We start from the raw sequence: 27,338 nt of genomic DNA on the forward strand, positions 1-27,338 counted from the left end.
CAATCAACAATTATGAATTAAATGGAGTGGAGTAAAGGTTGATTGATGTCCTAGCCTTGAATGCAATGCAATAAAAGTAGTGAAAAAGCTTAAAAAATGATGGAAATGGAGTTTGCTTACGAACTTTATTTTCAATTCTGAATAAACTCTCTAAAATGAAATGAAGGAGTAAGAAGGAGGTCTGACATGTTATATGAATCAAACGCATACGGAGATTAAGTTACAAATTTTAGAGAAATTATTGATTTTTCACTAGGGTGCGTGACCACTCCTTAGAGTGCCAAAAGAAATCTCCAAAAATATAATAAAAAGCCCAACCAATATTCAAAACCCATAACCAAAAGCCCACTCACAACCTTAAAAAAAAACATGACAAAAAAACCTCAAAAAAACAATAACAATCTGATCCATCAATTTCCTTTGCACTTTCACTTCTCTCTCTTGATCATTCTCCGTTCTCGATCTCCGATCAGCAACTTCAGGTTAGTCCTCACTCCCATCTTCCTCGATTTTAATTCATCATCTCTCTTTCATCAATCTCATAATCATTATTTCGATTTCAATTTCAATTTCAATCATTCCGTGCATCAAGTTACACGTTAATTCAATTATTATTTTTGTTCAAATTCGATTAATTACGTTGATGTAGTAGGTACCCATTATTGTATAGCCAATTGGGTTTTCAATTTCAACTTCAAAATTGAATCTTGTTAACTGATCATAGGTTTTTTGATTTTTTGTATTTGTGCATTTTGTGCATTTTATGATTCGATTTAGGTTTTTTTTTTTCTTTCAGTAGAAGAGAGAAAAGGAAAAAAGAAGAGATGTCGGGGCAATCACAGCGTTTGAATGTGGTCCCCACAGTGACAATGCTTGGAGTGGTGAAAGCACGTTTGGTTGGAGCAACAAGAGGCCATGCTCTTCTGAAGAAGAAAAGTGATGCTTTAACTGTTCAGTTTCGTCAGATCCTGAAAAAGATTGTTTCGACAAAGGAATCGATGGGCGACATAATGAAAACCTCGTCCTTTGCTTTGACCGAGGCTAAGTATGTAGCTGGGGACAACATCAAGCACGTCGTGCTTGAGAATGTTAAAGAAGCTTCACTCAGGGTGCGTTCTCGTACTGAGAACGTTGCTGGAGTGAAGCTTCCGAAGTTTGATTATACTGCTGATGGTGAGGCCTCGAAGAATGACTTGACTGGATTGGCTAGAGGTGGTCAGCAGGTGCAGCAGTGCCGTGTCGCTTATATTAAGGCGATTGAGGTTCTCGTTGAGCTTGCGTCGCTTCAGACATCTTTCCTTACCCTTGATGATGCTATCAAGACTACTAACCGTAGGGTTAATGCTCTGGAGAATGTCGTTAAGCCGCGGTTGGAGAATACTATTAGTTACATCAAGGGTGAGTTGGATGAGCTTGAGAGAGAGGATTTCTTCAGGTTGAAGAAGATTCAGGGTTATAAGAGGAGGGAAATTGAAAGGAAGATGATACTTGCTAGGGAGCAACAAGCTATTGAGAAGTTGCAATTGCAGAAAGGAGGGACTTGGGTTTCTTATGATTCGTCTCAGAACTTGTTGTCTGGTACCGCTGATAAAGACGAGGATATCCTTTTCTAAATATAAATATTTATAGAGATATGTGTTCTTGCTCCTTCTTCGAGGGGGTGGCTGGATATGTCTCGGTGTTGATGCTGGTTCTTCTGCACAATTTGTTTAGGTGAGAGACATTGTTCTGTATCATGAATAAAGGTGCCTAATATGTGTTTATTTATTTCTTTGTTATTTTGAGGACATAAATTTTTATCATGTTCAGAGGCTTTGAGATTTGAGATATTCGTTGTTTGAAATTAAGTTGTTGTGATTAGCTTTAGTTTACTTTCAAAATGTGTTGAATCTCTATAGAACATATATGGCTGTAGCATGAGTCTTCCGACTTGTTGAATAAGAAATATAAATGTAGGGCTTTATCCCTATGATTCTGGCTGCCTTGATTTTAAAGTTACCATCAAAATTGCTTTGTATTCTTAAGCATGCAATTTTCCTTTTATTGTACATCGGTGACTGCAGATTTTTTGTTTATTGGGATGATGAATAGGATTTAAGGGTATGGTGCTTTCGGTATATGAATGCCGAGGTTTTGTTTTTGTTGTTCTTGAAGCCGTCTTATTCGTTACATCACATTTGTTGCTTCAAAAGATGGTTCTTTTATTTACTGTCTGAATCATTCGGTTTTGGTGGACAAAAACTGTCTGAGATGATTTTGCTTCTGATTCTCAAGTGCTGTTTTTATAGCTCAACAATCTTTGATGATGATGCATCTGTCATGTACATTTTTTCAAAGCTAAGTTGACAGTAGTGATAATTTCTTTTTAAACATACAATATGACAGTAGTGATTCTTCTCTTTGACAAATAAGCATCCAAAACCAGGGATGAACATGAACAGGTTTTCTGAAAATTCAATTTTTATTAAGCTTACAACCGAGTCGTCATAGAGGCTCGAGCGCTTCTACATTGTGCCTTTGGTTTTTGACTGCGAAGTTGCTTTCCTTTATTATGTCCGAGTCATTGAGTCTCTAGCAATGTCAATGAGTCTTATTTTTTCGATGACTGACTACTTCTGTGATAAAAACGGAGAAGCTGCCTCCTATTCCTGACTTTGAGCACTGTGGGCGTGCGTTGAGTACTCGGGAAAGAAGATTCTGCAAGCTAGATGATCGATCGTTAAACGAGTGAAGATTCACTATGATGAAAAAGATGGCATTGATAAGAATCATTTCAATTCAAGAACAAAAAAATAATAGATCTAACTCAGTCACGAATTTTATTTCTCTTAATTGTCTCTAATATAGTTTAGTTACAAATGTTTGCTTAAAGCTGTTTTTTTTCTTCTTAAACTAGAATCAGCCAAAAGTGACACCATTTTAGGCCCATATTGGACATACACCATTTTTCCTAAAATAAATTAAGAGTAAAGAATAAGGGTTCTTTCCATTAAATATGACATCAATTGAATTTAAAGTAAAACTACTTTAACTCTTAATTAAAATAAACTAATAGTTATAAGTTAGATAAAAACAAAATAAATTTAATAACAATTTATTAAAATATGACTTCTCTCATGATCTTGAGGTCTTTATTATTTACTTTTTTTATAAAAAAGAAGTTCAACTACAAAATTTAAGTTTTATTATATTTTACATTTATAAAGAACTTAAGCTAGCCACTAATCAATCATATCCATCAAAAGACAAATGGAGTTGAAGAGAAATCAATACATAATACATATTGCATATAAGAAAAATTCAATTATAATCAACACTTGACAACATGAAAGAGTAAAAAAAATAAAAATTATATTTTTACAGTTGACATCACAAACAAATGATGGATCTTGTCTCTCAATCATATGAAAGCTTAAAATAACAGGGATTACTTATGGCAGCATGAGGTGCTTATGTATAGTGAAAAAAAAATCAATATGTCCCTAAAATACAGAAGTTAAGTTTTGTATTTTTTTTAGAAGAGGTTAGCTTCCGTATGCGTTCTATTCATGTAATGCGTCAAACCATTTCTCTTTTCTTTTTTTTATTTTATTTCAGAAAATTTACTCAGAACCTAAAATAAAGTTTGTGATCAAACTTCATTCCCATTATTTTCCAAACTTTCTCCCTACTTATATTGTATTGCATTTAAGGATAGGACATCAATCAACCTCTACTCCACTTCATTCAATTGAAAATTATTGAAATCAGATATTTAGTAAATTTTAATTTTTTTAATACTTTGTTATACATTAGTTTGAAGTTAAACACTTAATAGGTTGTTTATGGTACATTAGCATGCATAATATGATATTTTAGTGAGACATGCATGTAGATTTTTTTTTTAAGTTTGTAGTTAGAACATTTGGGCAATGCTTTGTTTCTATGTTTCCATGTTGTAGGAGGATATGAAAGTTAACTTCCTATTTTTTTTTTTGTTCTACAATGCGAAAGTTAACTTTTAAATTTTGTTTTTCAGCACTGTTTTTTTTGATTTTGCATGCTCTTTCTCCTGAGTTTGACTTCTTTGATTATGATATGATTTTTCTAGTGTAATTATCGATAAAATGTCTGACAGCGTAGATAGATTGAGGCATGGTAAAGTGGCCGAACATGCTTTCGTTCGAAGGGAAACAATTAAACCCTTTCGTCAAACTGTGGGTGCCACTTCATTTAATGTTGAACTCCATCTTCCGAAGTTTATGTGTCTCCGACATTGACCTCCCGAAGACATGAGTCATGTACTGCTACCCCCAAAACCTGCTATTGCCAATCTTGATGTTTACCCAAGAGGCCCCTCAAAGACCTCATTGCTTTGTCTGTATGCAGACCATGTTACTTGGCTCATGTGGGATAGAAACGTAAAATAAATTTGTATTCATTCTTGTAAGCATGTGTTATAAAATCTGAACATTCTACTGTTGATGTATTTTTTTACTTCATCGTGAGTCATTGAAATGTATCAACCACAATAGGAAGATTGTGAAGCTGTCAAAACCTGATGAATCATGGATTACAAATGTCATTCAGCTATTTTGGGTTGCAAGATTTATCCTTGAATTGATATATTTTTTTAACCACAATTTGTTTTCTGCTTTCATTGAGAGATGACAATTAGAGACTTATTTATTCCATCTTTCGATCAATGAGATGTCCATTAGACTTGACGACGTGTCATCCCTTATACATCTTCCAAGCATGGGGAGATTTTTAAACTACTATAGACTCACTATACACGAGGCATTGGATATGAAAGATGCAGTATTTTGGAGCTGACCCTGGTAATGTCCAGTAGGAGATGGATGACCCCATAGGATGTCATATGCAAAGTTTGAATTTCAGGAGAGGCTTTACAGATACTATCTGGATATGACATTTGAGGCTAATGGTAATGGCGCTCAGGTAACACATCATAAAGTATGTGCATTAAGGTCATACTTCTTGTATCTAATTGGCATATCCATATTCCAGGACAAAAGTGCATACTATGTCGATGTCCTCTACCCGAGATACTTCATTGACTTGATGAGTGTTAATAAGTACAATTGGGGGTGTCTTGTTTGATTTACCTATACCCAAGTTAGGTGATGATTGTTTAAGAAATACTAAACAAATGACATCATGCAACACCCTATTTTCAGTAATATATTTTCACCTTTATTGTTACTATATTTCATAACACCCGTGCTACATTGTTACTAATATTTCATCTAAACCATTTTCAAGCATGGATCCTCCAACACTTTCCATGCTTCATTGAATGAGTATATGTGGATAACTATGATGAGACTTTGCCACATGACCGCTCCTTCATGCCACTTAGAGGGAATTAGATGAACGAGCCATTTAGAGTTTTTATTGAACACATCATGTCATATGATATAAAATTCACACTGTACGATGATATATTCTTCTACCTTGATATCTGCTTATGGGTCACGAATAATGTATTGACATCTACTTGAGCAAGTCATTAGTTAGTTAGGGTATTTAAAGGGTATTCCTAGAGCCCTCACCGTTGCTGCTCCTCTCACAATTTTCCGCATAGATGTTGATGAGATATTTGCGGAGTACATTCATCATCAGGTCCTAGAAGATGCACGTAGTGTTCCAGTTCCTCAGCCATGGAGTTATACATTCGCCTAAATCTAATAATTTTTCAAAGTGTCACATCCTTACATGATACCAGATGCAAAGAGAGAGCCACCTAGGCCAGCTCATCGGGAGATATTAGAGGATGATCAAACTAGGATATATCATGTGGCTGATGTGTTATCTGCATGACGACGTATTATGGCTATTGGACGAGCGAATATAGAGAAAGGAAAGTTTCAGGAAATCATTCTTAGGAGGGTCACTATAGAGGCCATGATAGTCGAGACACGAAATACCTTGCAGTAGAAGAGGCCGAGGAGGAATCGAGAGGTCAAATATACCAAATAGTTGACTTTTTCTTTGTATTTTGATATTTATATTTTGGTTTGTATTTTGTGAATAATGTATACTTCTCATTTTGACTTAATATATAATAATATAATATTGTGAATGAATTGCATAAGTGTATGGTTTGATTAAATTATATATGATATTTCGTGATCAATGCATGCTGGTTTGATTAAATTATCCAAGGTTTATTACAATATGTCAAATTTATAACAAATATACTATTAAGTAGGAAAAGTTATTGTCTCGAGGGTTAATACGGAAGTTAAATTCCATAATGTCCGTTGAGTTGGAAAATAAACACACCATTATGAGTTCAAAATGTATCCAATGAGTTAGTCTGAATCTTAACCTACTGACTTACCCCCTTTTATTAATACAGAGGTTAACTTACTTTCGTATTAAATTCTAGTAAAATAGAGGTGACTCACTTACTAAGTGTTTTGGTGGACGCGTCTCGAGGTTAATTTCTATGTTATTTCGAAAATATTTTCAAATTTCATAAGAGTGGTTTTTCACCACTAAAATTTTACTTGAATTATTTTTATTTTTCTCATAATTCGCTTATTTTAAGTCCTCATCAATTATTGCCACGATAATGTAGAGAGATATGACTATCCAACTAGATTTGGACATTCAATTACAAAAGTGCACAATCAAATTTAATACAATTTTAATTCTCTTAATTTTATTTTCCTATTTTTATTTGTTTACTAAACTAGTCTCTCATTTTAGTTTTAATCCATCCTCATATTTTAGAATTAAAAATAATAAAGTGATAGGTTTTAAATTAATTCAAGTCCTCTTCTAACCCACCCTATTTGGCTAATCCTCTCCCCCCTATTAGTTGTAATCCATCCTCATATTCTATTATCAACTATACAAATATTAATGTTGTGATCCAATTTTATGATAGAAAAAGAAATATATGACAGCTTGACTTATTGTTAGTCAAAACACCCACATCTAATTATTTTGCTTTACTTTTCCCTCAAGCAACACTTTTATTATTCCAACATTAATGTTAATGTTTTCCATCACTAATACAATTTTCTTATGATCTTATCTATCTCCAATGAACCTTCTCTTATTTTATTTTATTTCTTATGTTAAACACATCTCATCTCCAATATTCTAATAATTAATTATTATTTTACATCATATTCTTTAACCTACTTTCAACCTAATTTTAGCTTAAATAAACCCATTTCCACTAAATGAGGCATTCATTATTAGTATTTTCTTGGCTCAAATTTTTTTTTTATTGTAATCGGTGGATGATGAAAGTTTTAAACTTTTCTATTTTATTTAGATGATTAAATTCAACTGTATAAAAATAGTTTGGAAATACTCAAATATTTATAATCGATGTTTTTATATGGTTTGAAGTATCTCTTGCACTTTACTTTAATTTAAATTTGTTATCAAAATAATTTTTTTGATAATTTTTATAAAAAGTTCTGTTGGAAATTCACTAGTAGAAGTAGTGCAAAATCAGACCAAAACATCACTGCAGCTTTTTTAAGAATAACTTTTACCAGTAGAAATTAGTATTACTTATGCCGTTCAAGTTATTAAATCTTGCACCGTTCACTTTGACTAAATCAGAATGGTTTGCTGTGCTGCCGCCCAAGTTATTAAACGTTGTCGCCTATCATTTATTTTTTTCCTCTACCTTGTTATTCACTAATTTTGTTCTATAAATAATTGGCTTATTTCTCATGAAATATATACCAGAAAATTATCTTCTTCTCCTCCCTTCTTTGTTCATGGGCAATATATATTTGAGATTCTTACTAGTTCTTGAGTTCCTGGTTACTGCAACCAGAATGTACTATTTAATCTTGGAGAGTATTTAGGATAATACATAAATAAAACTTTCAAGGACAGTGAATCACGAATCGAACTCGGTTATTTTTCTTAATTTACTTTACTTTGTGGTTTTGTTACTGTTAAACTTGTTGTTTTTACTCTCTAAATCCAACATTTTCTATGTTATGAAAACGAACACTCATATGAAAATTAAATAGAAGAGTTAGAGGAATTTGACGTGGTAAAACCAGGCGGCATAAAATGGTAGACGTAATCAATGTTAGTTGATAATAATAAATCGAATGCATGCAATAGACTACTCAAGGTGGATGGTAAGTTTCAACTTTTCAAATAAATAAAACGTTTCAATTCAATGGTAATCAATTATATGAGATTATGTAACCGATTACATAAAAATATGTGCTTGTTTGGTTACACGTTTACTAGTCCATTACGCGAGTCTGTAGCAATACCAAGACATAATTGACATAACTTTTAGGAGCTACAAAAGAGAGCTTCTGCGTTGATGTAAAAATTTGACGTGGTTTTATAAACGCTGTTGTAGATCCAAACAGATACATAATTGATTTTAAATTTTAATTGCAACTTTCTTTTAATGCGAATAGTGAGAAGTTTAAATATTAATAGACACTCTCAAAAAATGAACTAAACATTCCAACTTCTTGATATTAATTAAAAAAAAAAGTGAAATTTAAGTATTTGACTGAATTTAATTAAAAAACTATTTAAAAATTTGATATAATATGAACAATTTTTTACAAAATAAAATCTAAATATAAACAACAACAATATTTTACTTTATATAATTTTCTGTTATTAGATGAATTTATTTTTTCTAATTTTTATATAGATTGATTTAAATATAACACTCAATTAATAACTATTTTAAAGTAAAAATAAATTTGTTTAGTTAAACCAACTCAATTAACTCGATTAATAATTATACAGAAACATAAGATTTCATGGACTTAAATTCTAATTCACGGGTAAAATTTTTGCCATTAATTTATTAGAAATATAAATAAAAACAATTAAAAAAATTAAATTATACAAACATCTAGGGAAAAAAGAATGCTATAACCTCACAATGGACTTTCTCCCACGTTACATCCATCCACTTCACACAATAATTCCACTTGGTATATATACAACCATGCATCTTTTCCACACATTTCTAAACCCAACACAATAATTCAACCCTCTTTGTTTTCATTTTCAACTTGACATACACTCCTTCCTAGTTTCTTTTTAATTATATTATCTCCATCACCTAATATTATTCATAATTCATACTAGTATATATCTCACACATAGTATAGTTTATCTTCCTCCTTTACTTCTCTTTTCTTGACTTTCCTATGGATCAACAAAGTGAACCAAGTTTCCAAAATCCAAGAAACATAATCTTCAACAAATATGAGATGGGAAAAGTCTTGGGCCAAGGAAACTTTGCAAAGGTTTACCATTGTAGAAACCTTACAACAAATGAGAGTGTAGCCATCAAGGTGATAAAGAAAGATAACCTGAAAAAAGAGAGGTTAGTGAAGCAAATCAAGCGCGAAGTATCGGTGATGCGTCTCGTTCGCCATCCTCCTATTGTTGAACTCAAAGAAGTTATGGCAACAAAGGGAAATATATTTCTTGTAATGGAATATGTTAAAGGAGGTGAGCTTTTCAATAAAGTTGCTAAAGGAAAATTAAAAGAAGATGTTGCTAGAAAGTATTTTCAACAACTTATTAGCGCGGTTGATTTTTGTCATAGTCGTGGTGTCACACATCGTGATTTGAAACCTGAGAATCTTCTCTTAGACGAAAATGAAAACCTTAAGGTCTCTGATTTTGGACTCTCGGCGCTGCCAGATCAACGCCGAGAGGATGGGATGCTTTTAACTCCGTGTGGAACCCCGGCTTATGTGGCGCCCGAGGTCTTGAAGAAGAAAGGGTATGATGGTTCTAAAGCTGATATATGGTCTTGTGGAGTTATTCTCTATACTTTGCTTTGTGGATATCTTCCTTTCCAAGGTGAGAATGTTATGAGAATTTATACCAAGGCTTTTAAAGGTGAATATCAGTTTCCTGAATGGATTTCACCTCAAGCTAAGTCATTGATTTCAAATCTTCTTGTTGCTGATCCTAAAAATAGGTATTCAATTGTTGATATTATGAATGATGTTTGGTTTCAAAGTGGTTTTGTTAGACCTATTGCATTTTCCATGAAGGATACAAGTATTGAAGACAAAAACAAAGACAAAGAAACCAATTTTGATTTCATTGAGGTCGATGAAAACTATGTTGATGTTCCTGAATTGGTAATGACGAAGCCATCGCGTCCTTTTTATAATGCATTCGAGATCATTTCTTCGCTATCGCATGGTTTTGATCTTAGGAATTTGTTTGAGACAAGGAAAAGGTTGCCTTCAATGTTTATATCAAAGTTTTCGGCTTCAAATGTGTTGGCGAAACTTGAGATGATGACAAAGAAGTTTAACTTTAAGATAACGGGGAAGAAAGAATTTGTGATGAGAATCGAGGGGCCGAGGGAAGGGAGAAAGGGGAAGGTGGCGATGACCGTAGAGGTGTTTGAGGTGGCGCCGGAGGTCGCGGTGGTTGAGTTTTCTAAGTGTAGTGGAGACACATTAGAATATGTTAAGTTGTGTGAAGAACAAGTAAGACCTTCACTTAAAGATATAGTTTGGAGTTGGCAAGGTGATAATGATAATGATAATGAGAACAATTCTTAATAGTATAGTTTGAAAGATACTTCTCTCAAATTATGTAGTAGAAAATTCGACAAAATTTGATCAAAACCAAACTGTTATGATTTCTATCAATCTTGTTAAATTTGATTGGTCATGCTTAATATATGTTTAAGTTATATATTATTCGATGGAAGATTCTTATATAAAAGTTTAACAATCAATTTTAAAATCTGATTTATAAGGTGAAAATTTTTTAAGCTTATAAATGTATATTTATAACATATATAGTTTCATTTGAGATTCTAAACAATAATTGAAGGATAAAGAAGACTCAGTCATTAGTATTTTGTTTCTTAAAGAAAAAGCACCAATAGGATTACAAAGAAAATTGAGAGACTGATTGGATTAGGCTATGAAGTTCAATGGTTTCAATCATTTATACTTTATGTCACCAACAATGGTGTTTTGAATTGATTGAGATTTTTATGAGCACTTTATTTGGCAAATATGATTTGAGACAGCGGTTGAAATAGGGATACTAATAGTTGAAAGTGGGACATAAATTCAAAACATCTCTATCAATTGCTTGCAAGACAGCCAAGATAGTTGATTTTTGTTTGCCCTCAAATCATCATTGTTATTCATTATTTGTAAGATATTTTGGAAAAAAAACACTTTAAATCATGTTTTTTTCTTTTTCAAATAAAAATATCGATATCACCTTCTTTTTTTTTAAGTACTGCACACATGAATTATATTATGTAACTTTTTAATAAGTTTATAACGCTTCTATATAATTATTTTTTAATTTGAACTTCGTGACTTTAATGTAGTATAGCACACGAAAATCTTAAAAAAGACCAAATTTTCCTAGTTTAACGAACTTCGTGACTTTTATGTAGTATAACACACGAAAATCTTCCAAAATACTAATGTATGCAAGTTTAACAAACTTCGTGTATTTTGTGTTGCATAGCACACGAAAAATCTTCTAAAGTAAGAAAGTTTCAATTTAACGAACTTTCTTGAATTTTATGTAGTATAGCACATGAAAATCTTCAAAAAGACAAAATTTTGGAAGTTTAACAAACTTCGTGACTTTTAGATAGTATAGCACACGAAAATCTTAAAAAAGACCAAATTCTGCAAGTTTAAAGAACTATCTGTGTTTTATGTAGTGTAGCACATGATAATTTTCAAAAAGACCAAATTTGGCAAGTTAAATGAACTTCGTGACTTTTATGTATTAAAGCACACGAAAATTTTCCGAAATACGATGTATTCAAGTTAAACGAACTTGAGGACATTTTTATAGTATAGCACTCAGAACTCTTTAAAAAGACCAATTTTTTTAAGTTTTGAGAACTTCGTGACTTTTATGTAGTATGGCACACGAAAAACTTCAAAAATACCAATGTATGCAAGTTTAAATGACTCTGTGTATGTTATGTAGTATATAGCACACGAAAATCTTCAAAATGACCAAAGTTTGCAAGTTTAACGAAATTCGTGACTTTTATGTAGTATAGCACACTAAAATCTTCCAAAATACCAATGTATGCAAGCTTAACAAACTTCGTGACTTTTATGTAGTATAAGACACGAAAATCTTCCAAAATACCAATTTATGCATGTATAATGAACTTTGGGTATGTTATGTAGTATTGCACACAAAATTCTTCATAAATACTAAAGTTTCTATTTTTAACGAATTTCGTGACTTTTATTTAGTATTGCACACGAAAATCATCAAGAAGACCAAACTTTGAAAGTTTAAAGAACTTCTTGACTTTTATGTAGTATAGCACACGAGAGTCTTCCAAAATACCAAAACTTTGCAAGTTTACGAACTTTGTGATTATTATTTATTAAATAGCACACAAAATTTTTTCAAAAAGACCAAATTTTGCAAGTCCAACGGACTTTGTGACTTTTATGTTCTATAACACAAAATTTTTTCAAAATACCAACGCATGCAATTTTAATAAACTTCATTTATTATATGTTGTATAGCACATGAAAATCTTCCAAAATACCAAAGTTTACAAATTTAACGAACTTCGTGACTTTATTGTAGTATAACACACGGAAATTTTTCAAAATACAATGTATGTAATTTTAACGAGCTTCGTGACTTTTACGTAGTATAGGACACGAAAATCTTTAAATCGATCAAATTTTGTAAGTATAAAGAACTTCGTTACTTTTATGTAGTATAACTTACGAAAATCTTCTAAAATACCATTGTATGCAAGTCTAACGAACTTTGTGAATGTTATGTAGTATAGCACACAAAAATCTTCCAAAATACCAAAGTTTGCAAGTTTAACGAACATCATGACTTTTATGCAGTATAGCACATGAATATCTTAAAAAAGACCAAATTTCCAAGTTTAAGGAACTTCGTGATTTTTATGTAGTATAGCACAAGAAAATCTTCAAAAATACTAATTATTAAAGTTTAAACAACTTCGTGTATTTTATATTGTATAGCACACGAAAAATCTTCCAAAATACGAAAGTTTGCAATTTAAAGAACTACTCTAATTTTATGTAGTATAGCACACAAAAATCTTCAAAAAGACCAAATTCTGGAAGCTTAACGAACTTCGTGACATTTATGTAGTATAGAACACGAAAATCTTAAAAAAGACCAAATTTTGCAACTTTAAAGAACTTTGTGACTTTTTTGTAGTATAGCACACGAAAATTTTCCGAAATACAATATATGCAAGTTTAACGAACTTCGTGACTTTTATATAATATAACACAAGACAATTTTCTAAAATACAATGTATGTAAGTTTAACGAGCTTCGTGACTTTTATGTAATATAGCACACGAAAATCTTCAAATCGATCAAATTTTGTAAGTTTATAGAACTTCGTGACTTTTATGTTGTATAACACACGAAAATCTTCCAAAATACCAATGTATGCAAGTTTAACGCACTTTGTAAATGTTATGTAGTATAACACAAAAAAATCTTCCAAAATACCAAAGTGTGCAAATGTAACAAAGTTCGTGACTTTTATGTAGAATAGCACACGAAAATCATCAAAAAGACCAAATTTTGCAAGTTTAAAGAACTTCGTGAATTTTATGTAGTAAAGCACACAAAAATTTTCAAAAAGACAGAATTTCGCAAGTTAAATGAACTTCATGACTTTTATGTAGTATAGTACACGAATTATTTTTGAAATACAATGTATGCAAGTTTAACGAACTTTGGGACTTTTTTATAGCATTGCACACGACAAACATCCAGAATACCATTGTATGCAAGTTTAAAGAATTTTGTGTATGTTATGTAGTATAGCACACAAAAATCTTCAGAAATACTAATGTATGAAACTTTAACAAACTTCGTGAATTTTATGTAGTATATAACACACGAAAATCTTCCAAAATACCAATGTATGCAAGTATAATGAACTTTGTGTATGTTATGTAGTCTAACACACAAAATTATGTAAAAATAGCAAAGTATGTAAGTTTAGCAAACTTCGTGACTTTTATTTAGTATAACACACGAAATTCATCAAAAAGACCAAATTTTGAAAGTATAACGAACTTCCTTACTTTTATGTAGTATAGCATACAAAAATCTTCCAAAATACTAAAGTTTGCTAGTTTAACGAACTTCGTGACTTTAATGTAGTATAGAACACAAAAATCTTAAAAAAGACCAAGTTTTCCTAGTTTAACGAAGTTTGTGACTTTTATATAGTATAACACACGAATATCTTCCAAAATACTAATTTATGCAAGTTTAACGAACTTCGTGTATTTTATGTTGTATAGCACACGAAAAATCTTCCAAAGTAATAAAGTTTCAATTTAACGAACTTCTTGAATTTTATGTAGTATAACACATGAAAATCTTCAAAAAGACTAAATTTTGGAAGTTTAACAAACTTCGTGACTTTTAGGTAGTATAACACACGAAAAACTTAAAAAAGACCAAATTTGGCAAGTTAAATGAACTTCGTGACTTTTATCTATTATAGCACACGAAAATTTTCTGAAATACGATGTATTCAAGTTAAACGAACTTCAGGACATTTTTATAGTATAGCACACTTAATTCTTTAAAAAGACCAAATTTTTTAAGTTTTGAGAACTTCGTGACTTTGATGTAGTATGACACACAAAAAACTTCAAAAATACCAATGTATGCAAGTTTAAAGAACTCTGTGTATGTTATGTAGTATAGCACACGAAAATCTTCAAAATGACCAAAGTTTGCAAGTTTAAAGAAATTCGTGACTTTTATGCAGTATAGCACACTAAAATCTTCCAAAATACCAATGTATGCAAGCTTAACAAACTTCGTGACTTTTATGTAGTATAAGACACGAAAATCTTCCAAAATACCAATGTATGCATGTATAATGAACTTTGGGTATGTTATGTAGTATAGCACACAAAATTCTTCATAAATACTAAAGTTTCTATTTTTAACGAATTTCGTGACTTTTATTTAGTATAACACACGAAAATCATCAAGAAGACCAAACTTTGAAAGTTTAAAGAACTTCTTGACTTTTATGTAGTATAGCACACGAGAGTCTTCCAAAATACCAAAACTTTGCAAGTTTACGAACTTTGTGATTATTATTTATTAAATAGCACACGAAATTTTTTCAAAAAGACCAAATTTTGCAAGTCCAACGGACTTTGTGACTTTTATGTTCTATAACACAAAATTTTTTCAAAATACCAACGCATGTAATTTTAATAAACTTCATTTATTATATGTTGTATAGCACATGAAAATCTTCCAAAATACCAAAGTTTACAAATTTAACGAACTTCGTGACTTTAATGTAGTATAACACACGGAAAATTTTCAAAATACAATGTATGTAAGTTTAACGAGCTTCGTGACTTTTACGTAGTATAGGACACGAAAATCTTTAAATCGATCAAATTTTGTAAGTATAAAGAACTTCGTTACTTTTATGTAGTATAACTTACAAAAATCTTCTAAAATACCATTGTATGCAAGTCTAACGAGCTTTGTGAATGTTATGTAGTATAGCACACAAAAATCTTCCAAAATACCAAAGTTTGCAAGTTTAACGAACATCATGACTTTTATGCAGTATAGCACATGAATATCTTAAAAAAGACCAAATTTCCAAGTTTAAGGAACTTCGTGATTTTTATGTAGTATAACACAAGAAAATCTTCAAAAATACTAATTATTAAAGTTTAAACAACTTCGTGTATTTTATATTGTATAGCACACGAAAAATCTTCCAAAATACGAAAGTTTGCAATTTAAAGAACTACTCTAATTTTATGTAGTATAGCACACAAAAATCTTCAAAAAGACCAAATTCTGGAAGCTTAACGAACTTCGTGACATTTATGTAGTATAGAACACGAAAATCTTAAAAAAGACCAAATTTTGCAACTTTAAAGAACTTTGTGACTTTTTTGTAGTATAGCACACGAAAATTTTCCGAAATACAATATATGCAAGTTTAACGAACTTCGTGACTTTTATATAATATAACACAAGACAATTTTCTAAAATACAATGTATGTAAGTTTAACGAGCTTCGTGACTTTTATGTAATATAGCACACGAAAATCTTCAAATCGATCAAATTTTGTAAGTTTATAGAACTTCGTGACTTTTATGTTGTATAACACACGAAAATCTTCCAAAATACCAATGTATGCAAGTTTAACGCACTTTGTAAATGTTATGTAGTATAACACAAAAAAATCTTCCAAAATACCAAAGTGTGCAAATGTAACAAAGTTCGTGACTTTTATGTAGAATAGCACACGAAAATCATCAAAAAGACCAAATTTTGCAAGTTTAAAGAACTTCGTGAATTTTATGTAGTAAAGCACACAAAATTTTTCAAAAAGACAGAATTTTGCAAGTTAAATGAACTTCATGACTTTTATGTAGTATAGTACACGAATTATTTTTGAAATACAATGTATGCAAGTTTAACGAACTTTGGGACTTTTTTATAGCATTGCACACGACAAACATCCAGAATACCATTGTATGCAAGTTTAAAGAATTTTGTGTATGTTATGTAGTATAGCACACAAAAATCTTCAGAAATACTAATGTATGAAACTTTAACAAACTTCGTGAATTTTATGTAGTATATAACACACGAAAATCTTCCAAAATACCAATGTATGCAAGTATAATGAACTTTGTGTATGTTATGTAGTCTAACACACAAAATTATGTAAAAATAGCAAAGTATGTAAGTTTAGCAAACTTCGTGACTTTTATTTAGTATAACACACGAAATTCATCAAAAAGACCAAATTTTGAAAGTATAACGAACTTCCTTACTTTTATGTAGTATAGCATACAAAAATCTTCCAAAATACTAAAGTTTGCTAGTTTAACGAACTTCGTGACTTTAATGTAGTATAGAACACAAAAATCTTAAAAAAGACCAAATTTTCCTAGTTTAACGAAGTTTGTGACTTTTATATAGTATAACACACGAATATCTTCCAAAATACTAATTTATGCAAGTTTAACGAACTTCGTGTATTTTATGTTGTATAGCACACGAAAAATCTTCCAAAGTAATAAAGTTTCAATTTAACGAACTTCTTGAATTTTATGTAGTATAACACATGAAAATCTTCAAAAAGACTAAATTTTGGAAGTTTAACAAACTTCGTGACTTTTAGGTAGTATAACACACGAAAAACTTAAAAAAGACCAAATTTGGCAAGTTAAATGAACTTCGTGACTTTTATCTATTATAGCACACGAAAATTTTCTGAAATACGATGTATTCAAGTTAAACGAACTTCAGGACATTTTTATAGTATAGCACACATAATTCTTTAAAAAGACCAAATTTTTTAAGTTTTGAGAACTTCGTGACTTTGATGTAGTATGACACACAAAAAACTTCAAAAATACCAATGTATGCAAGTTTAAAGAACTCTGTGTATGTTATGTAGTATAGCACACGAAAATCTTCAAAATGACCAAAGTTTGCAAGTTTAAAGAAATTCGTGACTTTTATGCAGTATAGCACACTAAAATCTTCCAAAATACCAATGTATGCAAGCTTAACAAACTTCGTGACTTTTATGTAGTATAAGACACGAAAATCTTCCAAAATACCAATGTATGCATGTATAATGAACTTTGGGTATGTTATGTAGTATAGCACACAAAATTCTTCATAAATACTAAAGTTTCTATTTTTAACGAATTTCGTGACTTTTATTTAGTATAACACACGAAAATCATCAAGAAGACCAAACTTTGAAAGTTTAAAGAACTTCTTGACTTTTATGTAGTATAGCACACGAGAGTCTTCCAAAATACCAAAACTTTGCAAGTTTACGAACTTTGTGATTATTATTTATTAAATAGCACACGAAATTTTTTCAAAAAGACCAAATTTTGCAAGTCCAACGGACTTTGTGACTTTTATGTTCTATAACACAAAATTTTTTCAAAATACCAACGCATGCAATTTTAATAAACTTCATTTATTATATGTTGTATAGCACATGAAAATCTTCCAAAATACCAAAGTTTACAAATTTAACGAACTTCGTGACTTTAATGTAGTATAACACACGGAAAATTTTCAAAATACAATGTATGTAAGTTTAACGAGCTTCGTGACTTTTACGTAGTATAGGACACGAAAATCTTTAAATCGATCAAATTTTGTAAGTATAAAGAACTTCGTTACTTTTATGTAGTATAACTTACAAAAATCTTCTAAAATACCATTGTATGCAAGTCTAACGAGCTTTGTGAATGTTATGTAGTATAGCACACAAAAATCTTCCAAAATACCAAAGTTTGCAAGTTTAACGAACATCATGACTTTTATGCAGTATAGCACATGAATATCTTAAAAAAGACCAAATTTCCAAGTTTAAGGAACTTCGTGATTTTTATGTAGTATAACACAAGAAAATCTTCAAAAATACTAATTATTAAAGTTTAAACAACTTCGTGTATTTTATATTGTATAGCACACGAAAAATCTTCCAAAATACGAAAGTTTGCAATTTAAAGAACTACTCTAATTTTATGTAGTATAGCACACAAAAATCTTCAAAAAGACCAAATTCTGGAAGCTTAACGAACTTCGTGACATTTATGTAGTATAGAACACGAAAATCTTAAAAAAGACCAAATTTTGCAACTTTAAAGAACTTTGTGACTTTTTTGTAGTATAGCACACGAAAATTTTCCGAAATACAATATATGCAAGTTTAACGAACTTCGTGACTTTTATATAATATAACACAAGACAATTTTCTAAAATACAATGTATGTAAGTTTAACGAGCTTCGTGACTTTTATGTAATATAGCACACGAAAATCTTCAAATCGATCAAATTTTGTAAGTTTATAGAACTTCGTGACTTTTATGTTGTATAACACACGAAAATCTTCCAAAATACCAATGTATGCAAGTTTAACGCACTTTGTAAATGTTATGTAGTATAACACAAAAAAATCTTCCAAAATACCAAAGTGTGCAAATGTAACAAAGTTCGTGACTTTTATGTAGAATAGCACACGAAAATCATCAAAAAGACCAAATTTTGCAAGTTTAAAGAACTTCGTGAATTTTATGTAGTAAAGCACACAAAATTTTTCAAAAAGACAGAATTTCGCAAGTTAAATGAACTTCATGACTTTTATGTAGTATAGTACACGAATTATTTTTGAAATACAATGTATGCAAGTTTAACGAACTTTGGGACTTTTTTATAGCATTGCACACGACAAACATCCAGAATACCATTGTATGCAAGTTTAAAGAATTTTGTGTATGTTATGTAGTATAGCACACAAAAATCTTCAGAAATACTAATGTATGAAACTTTAACAAACTTCGTGAATTTTATGTAGTATATAACACACGAAAATCTTCCAAAATACCAATGTATGCAAGTATAATGAACTTTGTGTATGTTATGTAGTCTAACACACAAAATTATGTAAAAATAGCAAAGTATGTAAGTTTAGCAAACTTCGTGACTTTTATTTAGTATAACACACGAAATTCATCAAAAAGACCAAATTTTGAAAGTATAACGAACTTCCTTACTTTTATGTAGTATAGCATACAAAAATCTTCCAAAATACTAAAGTTTGCTAGTTTAACGAACTTCGTGACTTTAATGTAGTATAGAACACAAAAATCTTAAAAAAGACCAAGTTTTCCTAGTTTAACGAAGTTTGTGACTTTTATATAGTATAACACACGAATATCTTCCAAAATACTAATTTATGCAAGTTTAACGAACTTCGTGTATTTTATGTTGTATAGCACACGAAAAATCTTCCAAAGTAATAAAGTTTCAATTTAACGAACTTCTTGAATTTTATGTAGTATAACACATGAAAATCTTCAAAAAGACTAAATTTTGGAAGTTTAACAAACTTCGTGACTTTTAGGTAGTATAACACACGAAAAACTTAAAAAAGACCAAATTTGGCAAGTTAAATGAACTTCGTGACTTTTATCTATTATAGCACACGAAAATTTTCTGAAATACGATGTATTCAAGTTAAACGAACTTCAGGACATTTTTATAGTATAGCACACATAATTCTTTAAAAAGACCAAATTTTTTAAGTTTTGAGAACTTCGTGACTTTGATGTAGTATGACACACAAAAAACTTCAAAAATACCAATGTATGCAAGTTTAAAGAACTCTGTGTATGTTATGTAGTATAGCACACGAAAATCTTCAAAATGACCAAAGTTTGCAAGTTTAAAGAAATTCGTGACTTTTATGCAGTATAGCACACTAAAATCTTCCAAAATACCAATGTATGCAAGCTTAACAAACTTCGTGACTTTTATGTAGTATAAGACACGAAAATCTTCCAAAATACCAATGTATGCATGTATAATGAACTTTGGGTATGTTATGTAGTATAGCACACAAAATTCTTCATAAATACTAAAGTTTCTATTTTTAACGAATTTCGTGACTTTTATTTAGTATAACACACGAAAATCATCAAGAAGACCAAACTTTGAAAGTTTAAAGAACTTCTTGACTTTTATGTAGTATAGCACACGAGAGTCTTCCAAAATACCAAAACTTTGCAAGTTTACGAACTTTGTGATTATTATTTATTAAATAGCACACGAAATTTTTTCAAAAAGACCAAATTTTGCAAGTCCAACGGACTTTGTGACTTTTATGTTCTATAACACAAAATTTTTTCAAAATACCAACGCATGTAATTTTAATAAACTTCATTTATTATATGTTGTATAGCACATGAAAATCTTCCAAAATACCAAAGTTTACAAATTTAACGAACTTCGTGACTTTAATGTAGTATAACACACGGAAAATTTTCAAAATACAATGTATGTAAGTTTAACGAGCTTCGTGACTTTTACGTAGTATAGGACACGAAAATCTTTAAATCGATCAAATTTTGTAAGTATAAAGAACTTCGTTACTTTTATGTAGTATAACTTACAAAAATCTTCTAAAATACCATTGTATGCAAGTCTAACGAGCTTTGTGAATGTTATGTAGTATAGCACACAAAAATCTTCCAAAATACCAAAGTTTGCAAGTTTAACGAACATCATGACTTTTATGCAGTATAGCACATGAATATCTTAAAAAAGACCAAATTTCCAAGTTTAAGGAACTTCGTGATTTTTATGTAGTATAACACAAGAAAATCTTCAAAAATACTAATTATTAAAGTTTAAACAACTTCGTGTATTTTATATTGTATAGCACACGAAAAATCTTCCAAAATACGAAAGTTTGCAATTTAAAGAACTACTCTAATTTTATGTAGTATAGCACACAAAAATCTTCAAAAAGACCAAATTCTGGAAGCTTAACGAACTTTGTGACATTTATGTAGTATAGAACACGAAAATCTTAAAAAAGACCAAATTTTGCAACTTTAAAGAACTTTGTGACTTTTTTGTAGTATAGCACACGAAAATTTTCCGAAATACAATATATGCAAGTTTAACGAACTTCGTGACTTTTATATAATATAACACAAGACAATTTTCTAAAATACAATGTATGTAAGTTTAACGAGCTTCGTGACTTTTATGTAATATAGCACACGAAAATCTTCAAATCGATCAAATTTTGTAAGTTTATAGAACTTCGTGACTTTTATGTTGTATAACACACGAAAATCTTCCAAAATACCAATGTATGCAAGTTTAACGCACTTTGTAAATGTTATGTAGTATAACACAAAAAAATCTTCCAAAATACCAAAGTGTGCAAATGTAACAAAGTTCGTGACTTTTATGTAGAATAGCACACGAAAATCATCAAAAAGACCAAATTTTGCAAGTTTAAAGAACTTCGTGAATTTTATGTAGTAAAGCACACAAAAATTTTCAAAAAGACAGAATTTTGCAAGTTAAATGAACTTCATGACTTTTATGTAGTATAGTACACGAATTATTTTTGAAATACAATGTATGCAAGTTTAACGAACTTTGGGACTTTTTTATAGCATTGCACACGACAAACATCCAGAATACCATTGTATGCAAGTTTAAAGAATTTTGTGTATGTTATGTAGTATAGCACACAAAAATCTTCAGAAATACTAATGTATGAAACTTTAACAAACTTCGTGAATTTTATGTAGTATATAACACACGAAAATCTTCCAAAATACCAATGTATGCAAGTATAATGAACTTTGTGTATGTTATGTAGTCTAACACACAAAATTATGTAAAAATAGCAAAGTATGTAAGTTTAGCAAACTTCGTGACTTTTATTTAGTATAACACACGAAATTCATCAAAAAGACCAAATTTTGAAAGTATAACGAACTTCCTTACTTTTATGTAGTATAGCATACAAAAATCTTCCAAAATACTAAAGTTTGCTAGTTTAACGAACTTCGTGACTTTAATGTAGTATAGAACACAAAAATCTTAAAAAAGACCAAATTTTCCTAGTTTAACGAAGTTTGTGACTTTTATATAGTATAACACACGAATATCTTCCAAAATACTAATTTATGCAAGTTTAACGAACTTCGTGTATTTTATGTTGTATAGCACACGAAAAATCTTCCAAAGTAATAAAGTTTCAATTTAACGAACTTCTTGAATTTTATGTAGTATAACACATGAAAATCTTCAAAAAGACTAAATTTTGGAAGTTTAACAAACTTCGTGACTTTTAGGTAGTATAACACACGAAAAACTTAAAAAAGACCAAATTTGGCAAGTTAAATGAACTTCGTGACTTTTATCTATTATAGCACACGAAAATTTTCTGAAATACGATGTATTCAAGTTAAACGAACTTCAGGACATTTTTATAGTATAGCACACATAATTCTTTAAAAAGACCAAATTTTTTAAGTTTTGAGAACTTCGTGACTTTGATGTAGTATGACACACAAAAAACTTCAAAAATACCAATGTATGCAAGTTTAAAGAACTCTGTGTATGTTATGTAGTATAGCACACGAAAATCTTCAAAATGACCAAAGTTTGCAAGTTTAAAGAAATTCGTGACTTTTATGCAGTATAGCACACTAAAATCTTCCAAAATACCAATGTATGCAAGCTTAACAAACTTCGTGACTTTTATGTAGTATAAGACACGAAAATCTTCCAAAATACCAATGTATGCATGTATAATGAACTTTGGGTATGTTATGTAGTATAGCACACAAAATTCTTCATAAATACTAAAGTTTCTATTTTTAACGAATTTCGTGACTTTTATTTAGTATAACACACGAAAATCATCAAGAAGACCAAACTTTGAAAGTTTAAAGAACTTCTTGACTTTTATGTAGTATAGCACACGAGAGTCTTCCAAAATACCAAAACTTTGCAAGTTTACGAACTTTGTGATTATTATTTATTAAATAGCACACGAAATTTTTTCAAAAAGACCAAATTTTGCAAGTCCAACGGACTTTGTGACTTTTATGTTCTATAACACAAAATTTTTTCAAAATACCAACGCATGTAATTTTAATAAACTTCATTTATTATATGTTGTATAGCACATGAAAATCTTCCAAAATACCAAAGTTTACAAATTTAACGAACTTCGTGACTTTAATGTAGTATAACACACGGAAAATTTTCAAAATACAATGTATGTAAGTTTAACGAGCTTCGTGACTTTTACGTAGTATAGGACACGAAAATCTTTAAATCGATCAAATTTTGTAAGTATAAAGAACTTCGTTACTTTTATGTAGTATAACTTACAAAAATCTTCTAAAATACCATTGTATGCAAGTCTAACGAGCTTTGTGAATGTTATGTAGTATAGCACACAAAAATCTTCCAAAATACCAAAGTTTGCAAGTTTAACGAACATCATGACTTTTATGCAGTATAGCACATGAATATCTTAAAAAAGACCAAATTTCCAAGTTTAAGGAACTTCGTGATTTTTATGTAGTATAACACAAGAAAATCTTCAAAAATACTAATTATTAAAGTTTAAACAACTTCGTGTATTTTATATTGTATAGCACACGAAAAATCTTCCAAAATACGAAAGTTTGCAATTTAAAGAACTACTCTAATTTTATGTAGTATAGCACACAAAAATCTTCAAAAAGACCAAATTCTGGAAGCTTAACGAACTTTGTGACATTTATGTAGTATAGAACACGAAAATCTTAAAAAAGACCAAATTTTGCAACTTTAAAGAACTTTGTGACTTTTTTGTAGTATAGCACACGAAAATTTTCCGAAATACAATATATGCAAGTTTAACGAACTTCGTGACTTTTATATAATATAACACAAGACAATTTTCTAAAATACAATGTATGTAAGTTTAACGAGCTTCGTGACTTTTATGTAATATAGCACACGAAAATCTTCAAATCGATCAAATTTTGTAAGTTTATAGAACTTCGTGACTTTTATGTTGTATAACACACGAAAATCTTCCAAAATACCAATGTATGCAAGTTTAACGCACTTTGTAAATGTTATGTAGTATAACACAAAAAAATCTTCCAAAATACCAAAGTGTGCAAATGTAACAAAGTTCGTGACTTTTATGTAGAATAGCACACGAAAATCATCAAAAAGACCAAATTTTGCAAGTTTAAAGAACTTCGTGAATTTTATGTAGTAAAGCACACAAAAATTTTCAAAAAGACAGAATTTTGCAAGTTAAATGAACTTCATGACTTTTATGTAGTATAGTACACGAATTATTTTTGAAATACAATGTATGCAAGTTTAACGAACTTTGGGACTTTTTTATAGCATTGCACACGACAAACATCCAGAATACCATTGTATGCAAGTTTAAAGAATTTTGTGTATGTTATGTAGTATAGCACACAAAAATCTTCAGAAATACTAATGTATGAAACTTTAACAAACTTCGTGAATTTTATGTAGTATATAACACACGAAAATCTTCCAAAATACCAATGTATGCAAGTATAATGAACTTTGTGTATGTTATGTAGTCTAACACACAAAATTATGTAAAAATAGCAAAGTATGTAAGTTTAGCAAACTTCGTGACTTTTATTTAGTATAACACACGAAATTCATCAAAAAGACCAAATTTTGAAAGTATAACGAACTTCCTTACTTTTATGTAGTATAGCATACAAAAATCTTCCAAAATACTAAAGTTTGCTAGTTTAACGAACTTCGTGACTTTAATGTAGTATAGAACACAAAAATCTTAAAAAAGACCAAATTTTCCTAGTTTAACGAAGTTTGTGACTTTTATATAGTATAACACACGAATATCTTCCAAAATACTAATTTATGCAAGTTTAACGAACTTCGTGTATTTTATGTTGTATAGCACACGAAAAATCTTCCAAAGTAATAAAGTTTCAATTTAACGAACTTCTTGAATTTTATGTAGTATAACACATGAAAATCTTCAAAAAGACTAAATTTTGGAAGTTTAACAAACTTCGTGACTTTTAGGTAGTATAACACACGAAAAACTTAAAAAAGACCAAATTTGGCAAGTTAAATGAACTTCGTGACTTTTATCTATTATAGCACACGAAAATTTTCTGAAATACGATGTATTCAAGTTAAACGAACTTCAGGACATTTTTATAGTATAGCACACATAATTCTTTAAAAAGACCAAATTTTTTAAGTTTTGAGAACTTCGTGACTTTGATGTAGTATGACACACAAAAAACTTCAAAAATACCAATGTATGCAAGTTTAAAGAACTCTGTGTATGTTATGTAGTATAGCACACGAAAATCTTCAAAATGACCAAAGTTTGCAAGTTTAAAGAAATTCGTGACTTTTATGCAGTATAGCACACTAAAATCTTCCAAAATACCAATGTATGCAAGCTTAACAAACTTCGTGACTTTTATGTAGTATAAGACACGAAAATCTTCCAAAATACCAATGTATGCATGTATAATGAACTTTGGGTATGTTATGTAGTATAGCACACAAAATTCTTCATAAATACTAAAGTTTCTATTTTTAACGAATTTCGTGACTTTTATTTAGTATAACACACGAAAATCATCAAGAAGACCAAACTTTGAAAGTTTAAAGAACTTCTTGACTTTTATGTAGTATAGCACACGAGAGTCTTCCAAAATACCAAAACTTTGCAAGTTTACGAACTTTGTGATTATTATTTATTAAATAGCACACGAAATTTTTTCAAAAAGACCAAATTTTGCAAGTCCAACGGACTTTGTGACTTTTATGTTCTATAACACAAAATTTTTTCAAAATACCAACGCATGTAATTTTAATAAACTTCATTTATTATATGTTGTATAGCACATGAAAATCTTCCAAAATACCAAAGTTTACAAATTTAACGAACTTCGTGACTTTAATGTAGTATAACACACGGAAAATTTTCAAAATACAATGTATGTAAGTTTAACGAGCTTCGTGACTTTTACGTAGTATAGGACACGAAAATCTTTAAATCGATCAAATTTTGTAAGTATAAAGAACTTCGTTACTTTTATGTAGTATAACTTACAAAAATCTTCTAAAATACCATTGTATGCAAGTCTAACGAGCTTTGTGAATGTTATGTAGTATAGCACACAAAAATCTTCCAAAATACCAAAGTTTGCAAGTTTAACGAACATCATGACTTTTATGCAGTATAGCACATGAATATCTTAAAAAAGACCAAATTTCCAAGTTTAAGGAACTTCGTGATTTTTATGTAGTATAACACAAGAAAATCTTCAAAAATACTAATTATTAAAGTTTAAACAACTTCGTGTATTTTATATTGTATAGCACACGAAAAATCTTCCAAAATACGAAAGTTTGCAATTTAAAGAACTACTCTAATTTTATGTAGTATAGCACACAAAAATCTTCAAAAAGACCAAATTCTGGAAGCTTAACGAACTTTGTGACATTTATGTAGTATAGAACACGAAAATCTTAAAAAAGACCAAATTTTGCAACTTTAAAGAACTTTGTGACTTTTTTGTAGTATAGCACACGAAAATTTTCCGAAATACAATATATGCAAGTTTAACGAACTTCGTGACTTTTATATAATATAACACAAGACAATTTTCTAAAATACAATGTATGTAAGTTTAACGAGCTTCGTGACTTTTATGTAATATAGCACACGAAAATCTTCAAATCGATCAAATTTTGTAAGTTTATAGAACTTCGTGACTTTTATGTTGTATAACACACGAAAATCTTCCAAAATACCAATGTATGCAAGTTTAACGCACTTTGTAAATGTTATGTAGTATAACACAAAAAAATCTTCCAAAATACCAAAGTGTGCAAATGTAACAAAGTTCGTGACTTTTATGTAGAATAGCACACG

General features: G+C 29.9%; 2 protein-coding genes across 4 annotated transcripts; both read left to right on the forward strand.

Moving 5' to 3' along the window:
- Positions 1–355: 355 nt before the first annotated feature.
- On the forward strand, positions 356–1,871 carry LOC131601116 (V-type proton ATPase subunit D). Of its 3 annotated transcripts, none has more exons than XM_058872859.1 (2): positions 356–482; positions 797–1,871. In XM_058872859.1, exons 1-2 carry the CDS (start codon positions 370–372, stop codon positions 1,611–1,613), a joined length of 930 nt encoding a protein of 309 aa, XP_058728842.1. In that variant the 5' UTR covers positions 356–369; the 3' UTR covers positions 1,614–1,871. The 3 variants fall into 3 exon arrangements, with proteins under 3 accessions (XP_058728842.1, XP_058728843.1, XP_058728844.1); XM_058872860.1 differs by having other exon boundaries at positions 396–482; positions 800–1,871; XM_058872861.1 differs by having other exon boundaries at positions 438–482; positions 778–1,871.
- A 7,132-nt stretch (positions 1,872–9,003) lies between these two features.
- On the forward strand, positions 9,004–11,045 carry LOC131601118 (CBL-interacting serine/threonine-protein kinase 5-like). The gene has a single exon (XM_058872862.1). The coding sequence runs from the start codon at positions 9,174–9,176 to the stop codon at positions 10,554–10,556; it is 1,383 nt and encodes a 460-aa protein (XP_058728845.1). The 5' UTR covers positions 9,004–9,173; the 3' UTR covers positions 10,557–11,045.
- The last annotated feature ends 16,293 nt before the right edge of the window (positions 11,046–27,338 follow it).

The sequence above is a fragment of the Vicia villosa genome, linkage group LG5 (genome assembly GCF_029867415.1).
Source record: "Vicia villosa cultivar HV-30 ecotype Madison, WI linkage group LG5, Vvil1.0, whole genome shotgun sequence".
In the NCBI taxonomy this organism is placed as follows: Eukaryota; Viridiplantae; Streptophyta; class Magnoliopsida; order Fabales; family Fabaceae; genus Vicia; species Vicia villosa.

What these genes read in the sequence shown, in the direction of transcription:
- LOC131601116 (XM_058872859.1), top strand. Translation starts at nt 370, where the DNA reads ATGACAAAAAAACCTCAAAAAAACAATAACAATCTGATCCATCAATTT. An exon ending in TCTCCGATCAGCAACTTCAG is followed by an intron (nt 483 to 796) that starts GTTAGTCCTCAC and finishes TTTTTCTTTCAG; the next exon opens with TAGAAGAGAGAAAAGGAAAA.
- LOC131601118 (XM_058872862.1), top strand. Translation starts at nt 9,174, where the DNA reads ATGGATCAACAAAGTGAACCAAGTTTCCAAAATCCAAGAAACATAATC.